Source organism: Apodemus sylvaticus, chromosome 6 (genome assembly GCF_947179515.1).
Source record: "Apodemus sylvaticus chromosome 6, mApoSyl1.1, whole genome shotgun sequence".
In the NCBI taxonomy this organism is placed as follows: Eukaryota; Metazoa; Chordata; class Mammalia; order Rodentia; family Muridae; genus Apodemus; species Apodemus sylvaticus.
Window position 1 is genome coordinate 100,054,198 of NC_067477.1, and position 13,493 is coordinate 100,067,690.

Sequence of the window (13,493 nt, forward strand, 5' to 3'; positions counted from 1 at the left end):
AGTAGTCTCCGGGCCGCCGCTTCTGGACCATCCCACACGGCGGGGGCGACCGGGGGACGAGCGGAGGAGGCGAGGTGAGAACCGGGCCTCGCCCCAGCCGGGCCAAAGGGTGCGGGCGGAGGTGGGGTCCCCCGCAGCCTGCTGTCCCCCATTCCCTCCACGTCCCGAGGCTGAGGCACCGACAGAGTGCAAACCGGGGAAAGGAAGAGGAGCTCGTCGCTCGGTCAGGGAGGGACCCGCGTTCTGGTGACAAGTCTACCGCCTGCCTCCCCGGGGACCAGGCTCGGCAAGAGCTTGAGGCCTCCCTCTGATTGTTGCTGCACCGGTGTTGTTTGGAGTTAGCTTTCTACATCCTCACTTGTACGAGGCATGTGTGCAGAGCTTTGGAAGCCTGATCTTGTCGGGGTCCCCAAGTAAACTTTGTGATGTGGGGCAAGTTATTGAATCTCTGGCTTGGTTGACTCAAGTGAAAGCAGCTGGGCGTTTCCACTGCTCGAAATTCTCCGGTGACCCTAGGGACCGGCTGCTCTAGATGGGCTGGAGTGAGCGCTAGCGGTTTCTGGAGCATCTGGTGTTGCGTTTGGCGATGTTGGAGTTCAGTGCTAGCTGTATATTGGGTGTCTCCTCCCAAGGTAATTCACAGAACCCTGTATGCAGCGAGCCCTCATCCGCTATACTGTCTATCTACTGAGAACTCAGCCTCGCCTTGCACTAGTTAGTTGAGGGAGTGAGAATTTTAAGTAGAAGTTGACATGTTTTAATGATATCTTTTAGTCCAACCTGAAAGTCCAAGGAAGGCTTTCTTAGAAAAGGCCCGAAATAAGTCGTGTGAGGCAAGTGGCTGCCAAGAAACTGACAAATAAGAGTTCTGTGGGAGGGAAAGTTGAATAGCATAAGAATATACAGGGGACTTAGAACCGCTGAGAACCCGGGTGGCTTTGCGTTCCTGAGAGATGAACGCTGAGTGTAGCCCGGTGTGGAAGACAAGCTTGTGAGGAGTGGTTGGAGAGCGAGCCCTGGGTAGGGCACTGGCGAAAGCTTTCCAGTCGGCCTAATACTGGTCTCTGATCTGTGTTTGACAGAAATCATTGTTATCTTTTATTTATTTATTTGTTTGTTTGTTTGTTTTTTGCTAAAAATTGGGGCAGACCTTAGAGCCACCGCAAGGAGTCCTGTCGGACAAGATCACTCATTCAGAGAGCTGGCTCAGTGGATAAGGGCATCTACCTCTCTTATTGAGGATCAAAGTTCTGGTGCTTGTGGTTCAACACCAGCTCCAGAGATAATCTACTCCTACACACACTTTATCTTTTTTTTTTTTTTTTTTAAAGTAAGGGCTTTTATCCAGACAGTACCTTCAGTGGGTTTGTGGATTCTTTAAATGTGTCAAACTGTGTCCTTGGGCATTGTCTGTAGATTGAGGAGTCTTCACATTCATGCTGAAAGAATGCCATTAGTTCTCCAAAGATGTGGGGCGGGTTACCAGGCTGAGGCAGAGTGCTCTACCGAGTACAGGGGATCCTGGTCCCTAACTGGATGGGGAGGCTGAAGAACAATGAGGGATTGGTGATTTTGATTCCTACGGTGATGGCTTAATTGCCTGAGTAGGAGAGAAGAGGGAGGAGAGGGTCTAGAGGGAGGGTGCTGAGATCAGCCTCTGGCAGTTTTTGCATTTGATGAAGCTGTGTAACATTCAGCTGACAGACAGCATCCCCTGGCTCATTTTTATGCATGAATAATTTAGAAGCAAGAACAATTTGCTTAAGTCCATGCATCCAGAACAGCAGCAGATATCAGAGACTAACCAGTTCTTCCCCCCCCCCCCCCAAGTTCCTGGATTGATGCTGGAAAGCAAGTTTTAAGAAGTCACAAAGGTCTCAGTGATGCCCAAAGCATTGCCAAGGGTCTGTTGGGGGGGGGGGATGCTTCGCAATGCTACTAACAGCAGAAACACATCTTATTAAGTAACTTAAAATTAATATAGAAATATGCAGGCTGGAGAGATGGCTCAGCGGGTAAGAGCACTGACTGCTCTATCAGAGGTCCTGAGTTCAATTCCCAGCAACCACATGGTGGCTCACAACCATCTGTAATGGGATCTGATGCCCTCTTCTGGTATGTCTGAAGACAGTGTACTCACATATATAAAATAATCTTTAAAAAAAAAAAAGGAAACATGCATTTAAATTTGTAGTTATCTCCCTACAGCTAATGGGTTCTACATGCTCAGGTTTAAACAACCCCAGATTTTTAAAGTGGTATTGTAAAAAACTAGACCAAAATCCCACTGTACCAAAGAAGTGGTGACTTTTCCTTATCATTACTTTGAAAATACTACATCGTAACAACTATTTCTGTAGCACTCACATTAGCTATAATGTCCAGCTCAGTGGAGGGTGCTTGCCTAGTTACAATAAATAATTTAGAAGTGATTTAAAGTGTCTGGGAGGGCGGGGGTAGGTTATATGCATTTGTATGGTTATGGACCAATCCTCTGTAAATACCAAGAAGTCTGCACTAAAACATAATGTGCCTAAGTATGTCATATACCACACGTTAACTATTATAGACCACCAACAACGGTACTTTCTGCTGCTAGGTTAACCTAGTTTAGCACAGGCCTAGGGATAAGGCTTGCCCACAGTCCCTCCATCACTACAGGCATCTTTTGATGTGGACTTATCCTTTTCCACAGCTTCTGCACAGTACTCAAATAACCTTTAACTCCCTTTGCCCTCACCCCAGGTGGTTAGCGCCATATCTGGTGCCCAGTGAGGTTCTATAAAGCAGAAATCCTGTCCTGTTCCTTGACTGCTGTGGGAGCACCTCTGTAGACTACTGTGGGAGCACCTCTATAGACTGCTATGATCACACCATACATAGGCCTTGGGCCTTCTCTCCTTTTGCCCCTGTCTTTCTCTTTTAGTTTTCTTCATAGGAATGATTGTTCCCTAATATTTTTGTTGTTGTTGTTGACCTACCCACTCCCCCTAAAAATGGACATATACACACATACACACAGACACACATACCCCACACTCACCTACCCATAGGTCAGTTTTGTCCTCGTGCCATGAGTCCCCCAGCGTCTAGGTGCTTACTGCCTGACTGAGTGAATGAGTCTGCCTTCTCCACACAAATAAAGCACACATTGAGGAGGAGATTGGGTGGGTGAGAGGCTGGCTAAACTCTCAGGTTCAGGCCACCATGGCGAGTAGCCTAGAAGGTGGACTGAGAGTGGGCTCTACACACACAGAAGCCCTGAGCTTGCTTTGAGTGCCTACCCACTACCAATTGAATTCATTTTCTTCCTCCATGAGGCCCATTGTTCAGCCTGGGAAGGACTGGGTGAGCTGGTGGAACGGAAGCTGCTCTATGCATTGTTGTGTTGTGGAACCTTGGAGAACAATTCAAGTATTTGGTTCTGGCATAAGCATGACCTGTAGAATGCTGAGGACCAGCCTCTGTTTGAAATATAGTTCCCACCATGGCCTTCCATATTCTCCGAGCTCCCAGGAGAGAGAGAAAGAGAATCTGGAGAGGTTTCAGTAGTTGTAGGTGCTGGTGAATTGTTAAACCAACTCCAGATTCTTTTTTTTTAAATTTACTGATATATTTTTTATTTACATTTCAAATGATTTCCCCTTTTCTAGACCCCCACTCCCCAAAAGTCCCATCAGCCCCCTTCCCTCCCTGTTTTCTCACCCAACCCTTCCCACTTCCCTGTTCTGGTTTTGCCCTATACTGCTTCACTGAGTCTTTCCAAAACAAGGGGCCTCTCCTCCGTTCCTCTTGTACCTCATTTGATGTGTGGATTATGTTTTGGGTATTCCAGTTTTCTAGGTTAACACCCACTTATTAGTGAGTGCATACCATGATTGATCTTTTGAGACTGGGTTACCTCACTTAGTATGATGTTCTCCAGCTCCATCCATTTGCCTAAGAATTTCATGAATTCATTGTTTCTAATGGCTGAATAGTACTCCATTATGTAAATATACCACATTTTTTGCATCCACTCTTCTGTTGAGGGATACCTGGGTTCTTTCCAGCTTCTGGCAATTATAAATAGGGCTGCTATGAACATAGTGGAACATGTATCCTTATTACATGCTGGGGAATGAAGATTCCCCAACTCCAGATTCTTAAAAGATTCATCTTTATACTTCTGCTCCTCTAGAACCAGTCTCATCAAGGTCCGGGTTCCTGAGAGGAGGAGTGTCTAGGAGCACTGAGAACAAATGAAGTCAAATTGTGGGTCCAGGCTGGCGGCCTAGGTTCTGCTGAGATAACTTTCCAGACTGCGGAGTCTCTCTCTCTCTCTCTCTCTCTCTCTCTCACTCTCTCTCTCTCTCTCTCTCTCTCTCTGTGTGTGTGTGTGTGTGTTATGTTCTAGACAGTTTGTTCTTGGTATTCTAAAAACCAAGACAGCTAGCTCTCTCTGCTAGTAAAAATTCCAAAAGCTCTCTGGATAGCCCGTGGGTTTTCTGTCTGTTTTATTCATTCTGAACTCCGGAATCTGCATTTGTATCTACCTGTCTTTGTATCTTTATGGCAAGCTAGCTGATAGTGTAAGCGGCCTCTGTTTCTTTAGATCTGTGAAACTCCTTACACAATTTATATTTCATCCTTATATTTTTGCATAGTTGAGAATTTATATATTTTCGAACTCATCTTTTTATAGTTCTTTTCCATAGCCTTAAGGGCTGTCCTGAAGGTCCTAATGTTTACCATGTTGCTAGAGATTAGCCACGCCTTTGCCTCCTGGACTCAACATAGTCTCTGGTTATCATGAAGCCCTTAACATTAACAAGGACAACCTTCTTGGGAGGAACATGAAAATATGTACATTATTATCCTAGCAAGCCTTATGCCTACAGCAGCATCCATCAGCAGGCGGAGGCTCAAGCCTTCTGGCCCCTTCCCAGGGCCAGGAACCAGGTCATTCTGTGCCTACCAAGGCCAAGTCCCTACTAAGACTATACCTTACCTTCCTTAAGCTCCTGCTTTTTCTTGTTGCAGGGAGATGAGGAGCTGATACCTACATGTATTTTTAAGTCAGATTTTTACTTAAATGTCTTGTCTATGGCACATCTTACCAGCCGTGGTAGTCCTTACCTGTTATTCCAGCTTTTGGGAAGCTCAGACAAGAGGATCATGAGTTTTAAGTCTAGCCTGAGCTACATAGGAAGATAGTCTCAAGGCGTGGCGCATGTCTATAATCTCAGCACTCTAGAGGTAGAGATGGGAGGACCAGGAGTTTGGGGTCATCCTAGTCATACATTGAATTCCAGCCCAACCTGGCCCAAGAGACCCTGTCTCAAATGGTTCGAGGTGGGAGGTGTGAATGCTAGTACTGACCCCTTAGCCCTGACTCTCTACCGAGTGCCTGAAGTAACCGGATCTCAGTGTCTTCGTTGATAACATGTCACTTGGTTTAGTCAACTCTTGAATCACCCGAAAAGTATAGTTTCTGAATCTTTGAGAACTGGGCAGCATGTATTAGTTTGAGGAAAAGGACTTTTCATCTATCACTATGACAGGGTTTTTGGTTCATTCACTTTTTGTCAATTTTTTGAAAAATTACTTATTTTTATGTGTATTAGTGTTTTGCCTGCATGTGTGTATATGAGGCACATATGTGTGTGGTGCCTACAGAGGCCAGAAAAAGGGCATCAGATCCTTTGGAACTAGAGTTACAGATTGCTGTGAGATGCTGGGAACCTAACCCAGGTCCTCTATAAGAGCAACTGCTCTTAACAAATCAGCCAACTTTCCTGCCCTGGTTTATGTAAATTTTATATATGTGTATGTGTTTGTATGGATGGATAGATGGATGGTTGGATGGATGGAATGGATTAATGTGCATGTGTGTTTTTGTGTGTGTATACTACAGGTATGTAGGTGTCATCAGAGACCAGAAAAGTACAATGGATCTTCTGGAGCTAGAACTGCAGGTGGTTGTGAGCCACCTGACGTCACCTGAGAACCAAACTCAGGTCCCCTGGAAGAGCATCAGGCACTCTTAACTGCTGAGCCATCTCTCCAGCCACGTCTGTAAAATCTTTAAGGGAGCAATAGGGGTTGAAGCCAGGTGCTCATACATTGCTAGGCAAGTGCTAAGCCCCTGAGCCTCATTCCCAGAGCAGCATTTTATAATTTAATAGAGGAAAAGGATGAAAAAAGTATATCCAAGGGAAGTCACAAGAATGCACCCACGGATGTGGAAAGGGCTGATGGTTTCTGTTTGTGCTCTGCAAAACATGAGCTGCTGTTGCTTTTCTTTTGCTCTTTTTCTTTTCTTTTTTCTTTTCTGAGACCTGGTCTATGTATCTCTGGTTGGCCTGGAACTCACTCTGTAGATCATGCTTACTTCGGACTCACTGAGATCCACCTGCCTCTGTCTTTCGACTGCTGGGATTAAGCATGCACCATTACCCGGCTGATGTTGCTTTTCTTGACAGTACTGGAAACAACACCCGTTCTACTGCGGCATCTTCCCGGGATCAAGCTATGGTGAAAGATGTTTCGAAAAGGCAAGAAGAGGCACAGCAGCAGCAGTTCCCAGAGCAGTGAAATCAGTACGAAGAGCAAGGTAAGAGGCCAGGGTGGGGCGGAAGCCCGGAGCCTGAGCTTGCCTCTCCTAACTGGCTCTGCACAGAGCCCTGGCCATGGCCAGATCCAGAGTCTTCACCCTACCTGCCTATAATGCTTGTTTTTGCACTACACAGCCACTCTGCGTTTACTCAAATTTTATTATTTTGGTACATTCCTGAAATTTTTAAATTCATTCCACCAAATGGGACTAAAGCTATGAGTGCCTGTCTCATTAAAACACACTGATTTACCTTTTTAAAAAAATGTTATTTTATGTATATGAGTGCTCTGTCTGCATGTATGCCTGCATGCCAGAAGAGGGCATCAGATCTCATATAGATGATTGCAAGCTACCCTGTGGTTGCTGGGAATTGAACTCAGGACCTCTGGAAGAGTAGACAATGTTTTTAATTGCTGAGCCATCTCCCCAGCCCTGATTTAACTTTAAAAAAAAAAAACTTTTAAAAAACTTTTATTGATTTGAGGGATTGAGGCACATTATGTGGCTTGTGGAGGTCAGAGGGACAGCTGGCAGGAGTTAATTCTAGGCGTCCACTGTGTGGATAGTGGGGATTGAACTCAGGTTGTAGGACTTGGGCGACAAGTGCCCTTACCTGTTAAACCCACCTCAGTGACCCCTATATTGCCACTGTGTTCCGGATGATATCTGAGGAGATCTTTGGCCCTGCCTAAGCGGCTAAAGAGTTTCCAAAGGGGAGGGAGAGTCGATCAAGGCGAGTTGCTGGGTTTCTGCCGCTGCCTCCACTGCTCTGGAGTCCGTGCAGTGCCGCTACTCTGCAGGGCAGAGGGCGTGGGGGCCGCTGAGCAGGAAGGGACTGCAGTAGGCTGGAGCAGCTTCTGGCAGCAAAAGCTTAGGGAGAGAATTCTCTTCCCCAAAGCGTTACGGCTCTATATGACAGACCCTCAGAAGGTCTTTGAAATAATGCCTGTGGTCTTATTCCTTATGGATAGGGTCTTATATACATTTTGGGGGTGGGCTGGATCTAAAGGCAGATGCTTTCTCCCGGCTTGGCCTTAGATGTTAAGGATGCCTCATCTTAGAGACCTCAGGCCCTGCCCCTATGTGACTGATTGTCACAGTCCTTTCCGTGGGGCGTTGTGGTCACATGCTCCAGGACAGGAACCTGGTCGGGAGTAAATGAAACACTATGGTCCTCAGGTGTGAGGGTACTGGGGTTTCTGAATCCAGCTGACCTTACCAAGTTTTCTATCTGATGGCATGGTGCACTGCTCACGATATATACCCCTTTCTCTCCTGCTCCTTCAGATAGGGTTTCAGGTAGCTCAGGCTAGTCTTAATTCACAGCAAGGTCTCCTATAGCAGGGCATAACCTTTATCCCCTGATTCTTCCCTTCCCAAGTGCTAGGGTCACCATGCTTGGGTCTAAATTTATTTAATTAGTTTTTTAAGATTTATTTTATTTTTAGTTATCTGTACATATATATGAGGGATGTTGTATGCAGATGAGTGTGGTTGCCTAAAAAGTCTAAAAGAAGGCCCTGGGTTCCTGAAGCTGGAGTTATGGTGGGATCTGAGCTGGGACCTGAAGTTGGGCCATTTTGAAGAATTGCATCATTTCACCGGCCCATAAAATATTTTTTAAATGACAGAAATTGCAGGCATTGAAGGGTAAGGCATCTCAGAGTCTAGGGTTTGTTGTTGTTGTGTGTAATAGTATTTCCTTCACAGCAAGACTGCTTAAGCTCCCTTTCCCAGAGTTTTTTGAATATTTCCTGGCGGTGCCAATGGATTTATGAAGCACTTACCTTCTGAGTCAGGGCTTCTACAGACTGCCATTTCTAAGGAAACGAATGACGCGTTTTTCCCTTAGAACTAGTTACACAGTTTTAATCTTGGTCACCTGTTTTGTTGTTTTGTTCACATTGACAGCCATGCCATCTGTTAATATCCCCGAGCCTGCTGTGGGCCAGAAACGAGAGGAAGTTCATTGCAGAGGGCCAGACTAAGAATGGGGAGACTCCTGGTCTCTCTACACTTCTCAGACAGAGGCGTTGCTCCGTGGCTGTCTTTCTGCACATGGAACCGCTCGAGGTTCCATGGAAATGATAGGAAAACAAGAAGAGGTGTCCATGGAGGCTTCAGTGTAAGGCCAAGTGAGGGAGGGGAGCACTGGATCCTATTATAGGTGGTTATGAGCCATCATATGGTTGCTGGGAATTGAACTCAGAACCTCTATAAGAATAGCCAGTGTTCTTAACCGCTGAGCCATCTCTCCAGCCCCACTAAAGACATTTTCCACAGCCAACTTCAAAAGCCATGTGACGGGTGACTGCTCTCGCAACCACACAACATGGGATGCACGTGATGTGGCATCTTCAGGCTGAGGCCTTCCTCCGGTGTGTCTGAGGAGAACCACAATGTACTCACATACATAAAATAAATAAATCTTAAAAAGAAAATGTCTTTAGCTGCTTGAGTCATTGATCAGATATTGTGTCAGCTCAGCTTAGAAAGTAATTTGCATCAGAGAGGACAAGTGTCTTACTGTCTTTCTTCGCAGTCTGTGGATTCCAGCCTTGGAGGGCTTTCGAGATCCAGCACTGTCGCCAGCCTCGATACAGACTCCACTAAAAGCTCAGGTATGAGGAGGGGTTGGGTAACTTGGTGACTGAAGTTGTGTTTACTCTGGTGTTTCGTGTGATAGACAGAGCGATGTCTTCTGGTCTGGTTTTTTCCCCTCCCTTCTGCCACTTCTGGGAAGTTCAGAAACACACCACAGTTTGGTGAAATGGGTGAAGGTGCTGTGTGGGGGGCATTCAGGCAGTGTTCTCAGTGGCAAGTATTTGAAAACATCTCATGGCAGTGACTTAGCAGTAGCTTTATAATAGGTAGGGGAGCAGAGGCTGAATTATACTTGGGCCTAACGTTTATGGGAATGGGACAGATGTGTTAGTGGTGAAGGACTTAGGAACCATTAACCTTGAGGGCTGCCTCCAGGTTCCCTAGTTGAGATGACCAGCAGACACATGGGAAATGAGGATGTGTCTCAGACCTGTGCAGTTATACAATCACCTCAAATTAGGGGCACCTTAGAAGCAAGGAGCCTCTGAACTGAGTTCTGTAATTAGTTAGTAATTGGAAATGAACTGCATTCATTTTTATTTTACCTAAAATAATAATTGGCACCTAAAATTCATCATCTTTACCTCCAGATGCTAAAATGTTGGCATCATTTTCATTCACAAACAGCATAAATACAATTGCACTGCATTCTCTTAGCACTGTGTCACAGTGCTTTGATAGATTCTCTATATTGACTGGATCCCATTGCCATTTATTAAGGGACATCCTATCCCACACATTATTCTATATAAATTTTAAAAAAAAGGTGTTTCTGGCAGAATGAGAGGACAGGTGTTTTGAGTGAGGAAACGCAGTAAGCAGTAGCTGTGTATTACATCATCTAGTTGGCTTTTCAAACTTTTGTTTATTTTGAAATGAAGGTCATCAGCCCCTATTATTGAGGCTTTTATATATCTGGTGTAGGCAGTCACTGAAGAAAAAGCTTAATAAAAAATTAGGTTCCTTCTTATTATATCAAAACATCTTGCACTTAGAAGCTTGTAACTAAAAAACCTGGGTGTTGGCCCAGGTACGGTAGTGCCTGCCTTTAATCCTAGCATTTAGAGACAGGTGGCCCTCTAGGTGTTTGAGGCCAGCTTGGTCTACATAGTAAGTTCTAAGCTAGCTAGAGCTAAATGGTAAGACCCTGCCTCGAAAACCAGTAAAAAATAAAATAAAAAGCTGATGTGGAAGACTGTACCTTTAATCCCAGCCTCTGGGAGGCTGAGGCAGGTAGCTTTGTGACTTCCAGGCCAGCCTGGTGAACATAGTGAAACTGCCTCAAAAATGAAGCCCTGGCTGGGCATGGCTCGGAGGTTAAGAGCACTGGCTGCTCTTGCAGAGGGCCCTGCCCTGGTTGGGTTTCCAGGTCCGTGAAAGCTCACAACTGTCGGCAACTCCAGTTCCAGGGGACCTGTCACCCTTTTCTGGCCTTTTCAGGCATTGGATGCACGTGACACATATCTTATAGATATAGGTAAAACATCTGTATTGTAAAATAAAAATATATCTTTAAAACAAAGACTAACATTATAGTTAGGATTATATTCTAATGACAGTCTTGCTTTACATTATGCATTTTAATTTTGTATTATTTATATGTTTATATATGTGTGTGTATATACATATATATATCACATATATAATATGCATAAAAGGACTGATAATGTTCTGTAAAGTAAGCATCACTTTTCAATGTCTGTTGTAATCTTAGGACAAAGTAACAGCAATTTAGACACATGTGCCGAGTTCCGAATAAAGTATGTTGGTGCCATCGAGAAACTGGCCGTGTCTGAGGGGAAGAGCCTTGAAGGGCCACTAGACCTGATAAATTACATAGACGTCGCCCAGGTGAGTGGCAGAACAAAGCTGGGTTCCAACTGAGCCATCTGGCTGCTTAATATGCAGTCTTGAGGAAAACTGTTTCTCTCGGGTTCACTGCAGGGCGCTCACCATCTTTGGCTAAAGCTGATCTCATCCTGAGTCAGCATGGAGTCACAGATGGTGCAAGGGCCCTGGAGATGGAAGACTCAGAGGAAGAAACCGCTTTTCTCTGGCGGTTATGGGGTTGACTAGCATCCTTGTTTGATTGAAGAACTGAATGCACTGACCACTTAGACTTTTTCTCTAAAACAATCTTTCAGAAGTCATACCCCACTGAACTGGTTTCACTGGTGTAAAACTCATGACATGGACACTGTCCCCAACCCACCCCCCAAAAAACCTCAAAACCAAACCAAACAAACAAAAACTATCCTTTTTATCTGTCTTTTTCAACACAGGGTTCTTTTATGTGGTCTGGCCATCCTGGAACTCACTGTGTAGACCAGGCTGGCCTTGAACTCACAGAGATCTGCCTGCCTCTGCCTCCAGAGTGTTAGGACTACAAGTTTGCACCAACACACCTGACTGAATAATGTGAATGTTTTAATGTCACTAGGATCTGTGGCTAGGATCTCCATTTTCCACTAGCATTTACACCACAAAAGGCTGTACATGGGGAGTGGGTTGATTTGAATTTGGGGGAGGGAGATACTTTGTGTAGGCTGGATTCTAAAGGGTCTGAGGCTGTGATAACCAGATTCCAAAAGCAACTAACCGAACCTAAGATGATCTTGTGGTTTTAATGCGTGTTGTAATTTATGTTCCCTTTAAAGCAAGATGGAAAGTTGCCTTTTGTTCCCATGGAAGAGGAATTTATTCTGGGCGTTTCTAAGTATGGCATAAAAGTCTCGACCACAGATCAGCATGTAAGTGCAGTGTTCAGTAAGTACATTCTGTGACATCAGGAGCCCCAGCTTTTAAGGGCCACACTCCTATGTCCTGTGTGGTTGACTGGTGTTAAGCTCTGCTCATTCCTGAGGGTGAGCATGGGCTTCGTTTATATTTCCCACATACGTGTGGGCCCGCGCTGAGTTTCATCTAGGGACCCCATGTCATTTGAAAGTAGCTATTGGATGATATGGACGGTTTGGATGGCCTTGTTCTATTTCTCTGGGTTTAAACAGGAAAGTGCAATCCTGAAGGCATGCCACCCTCTAAGTAGGTGTAGCAGTGCCCCTCGGGCTGAGGAACTGAGGAGCCTTTTCTCCCAGATCTGTGCACCTACCTTTTTAAGCCTCCTACAGCATTCTACAGGTTTCCCGAGAACTGAGAAACAGTGCAGCCACGTCCCAGCTCTCTGAAGGCCTTGTGATTCCCACAGGGTGTTCTGCATAGGCATGCCCTGTATTTAATCATCCGGATGGTGTGTTACGACGACGGCCTGGGAGCCGGGAAGAGCTTGCTGGCACTCAAGACCACAGATGCAAGCAATGAGGAATACAGCCTGTGGGTTTACCAGTGCAGCAGCTTGGTGAGATGTCTTGGTTTGTTCCTAGTCAATAGATGAAATGGTGAGACTGTGATCGTCCACCTTTCAAAGGATGAGAAAAGGCTTTCCCCAAGGGCCATCCTCAGAATGAATAAACCCTGAGTCAGCGGCTCTTCAGACAGGCTGGGCAGTGCTTCTGCCGGGAACACTGACCTGGCTGGTCTGGGTCAAAGCTCCCCCTACCTCTGAGTTGCCTTTTTCTTAGTCTCAGGCTCACTTAGCACTAGCTATTCCCGTCTGCCATGTCTGCCGGAGTGCCCACTGGCTAGGCAGGCGCTGATGTGCAGGTGTGGGGAAGCAATGTGAGGTAGGCAGGTAAGGCTCCTGAAGAGCCGTATAGGCTCTGTTTGTACTGTCTTCTTTTCAGTAATTTCTTGAGGATTCTGTACAATGTGTGTTGGTCATATAGCACCCTCCACCAACACTGTGTCTCTTCATACCACGCAGGAGCAAGCCCAAGCAATTTGCAAGGTCTTATCCACAGCATTTGACTCCGTGTTGACCTCTGACAAGTCCTGAACGCAGCAGGCAAAGGGAAACTGACCCACCGAGGGCTCACCTGTTCCTATATCCGTCTGCAGCTGTGGACTGTTAGAGGGTGTAACGCCCTGACCTGGTTTTCTAAAGTGTAATGTATAAAATATTGGTTTTATACTAAAAGGTGTTGTTAACAGTAGGTCAACTTCCAATAAATTACTTGCTTTCTGGACAAAAGAGAAACCTTGAAGTCTGGACAGATCTTAAGAGCTTGGTACTTAAGAGCATTTGCAGAGGACCTGGGTTCAATTTCCAGCACCAACATGGTGGCCTGTAACTCCAATTCCAAGAGATCAGACTCCCTTTTCTGGCTTCCTCAGGTATCAGACCTACATGTGGTATACATGCATACATACATACATACTTACAACATGCAGCCAC

At 45.6% G+C, this 13,493-nt stretch overlaps 1 protein-coding gene across 3 annotated transcripts; it reads left to right on the plus strand.

The window, feature by feature from the left end:
• The first annotated feature begins 26 nt into the window (after window positions 1–26).
• On the plus strand, window positions 27–13,295 carry Itgb1bp1 (integrin subunit beta 1 binding protein 1). 3 transcript variants are annotated; one of them, XM_052186058.1, is made up of 7 exons: window positions 27–74; window positions 6,465–6,595; window positions 9,141–9,219; window positions 10,917–11,053; window positions 11,860–11,952; window positions 12,408–12,557; window positions 13,023–13,295. In XM_052186058.1, the coding sequence occupies exons 2-7, from the start codon at window positions 6,524–6,526 to the stop codon at window positions 13,092–13,094; spliced, it is 603 nt and encodes a 200-aa protein (XP_052042018.1). In that variant the 5' UTR covers window positions 27–74; window positions 6,465–6,523; the 3' UTR covers window positions 13,095–13,295. The 3 variants fall into 3 exon arrangements, with proteins under 3 accessions (XP_052042018.1, XP_052042019.1, XP_052042016.1); XM_052186056.1 differs by lacking the exon at window positions 27–74 and adding an exon at window positions 222–632; XM_052186059.1 differs by lacking the exons at window positions 27–74; window positions 12,408–12,557 and adding an exon at window positions 207–632.
• The last annotated feature ends 198 nt before the right edge of the window (window positions 13,296–13,493 follow it).

Coding starts and splice junctions, on each gene's coding strand:
- Itgb1bp1 (XM_052186058.1), top strand. CDS start 6,524: ATGTTTCGAAAAGGCAAGAAGAGGCACAGCAGCAGCAGTTCCCAGAGC. Junction 11,054..11,859: donor ATTACATAGACGTCGCCCAG/GTGAGTGGCAGA, acceptor TTCCCTTTAAAG/CAAGATGGAAAGTTGCCTTT. Junction 12,558..13,022: donor TTTACCAGTGCAGCAGCTTG/GTGAGATGTCTT, acceptor CATACCACGCAG/GAGCAAGCCCAAGCAATTTG.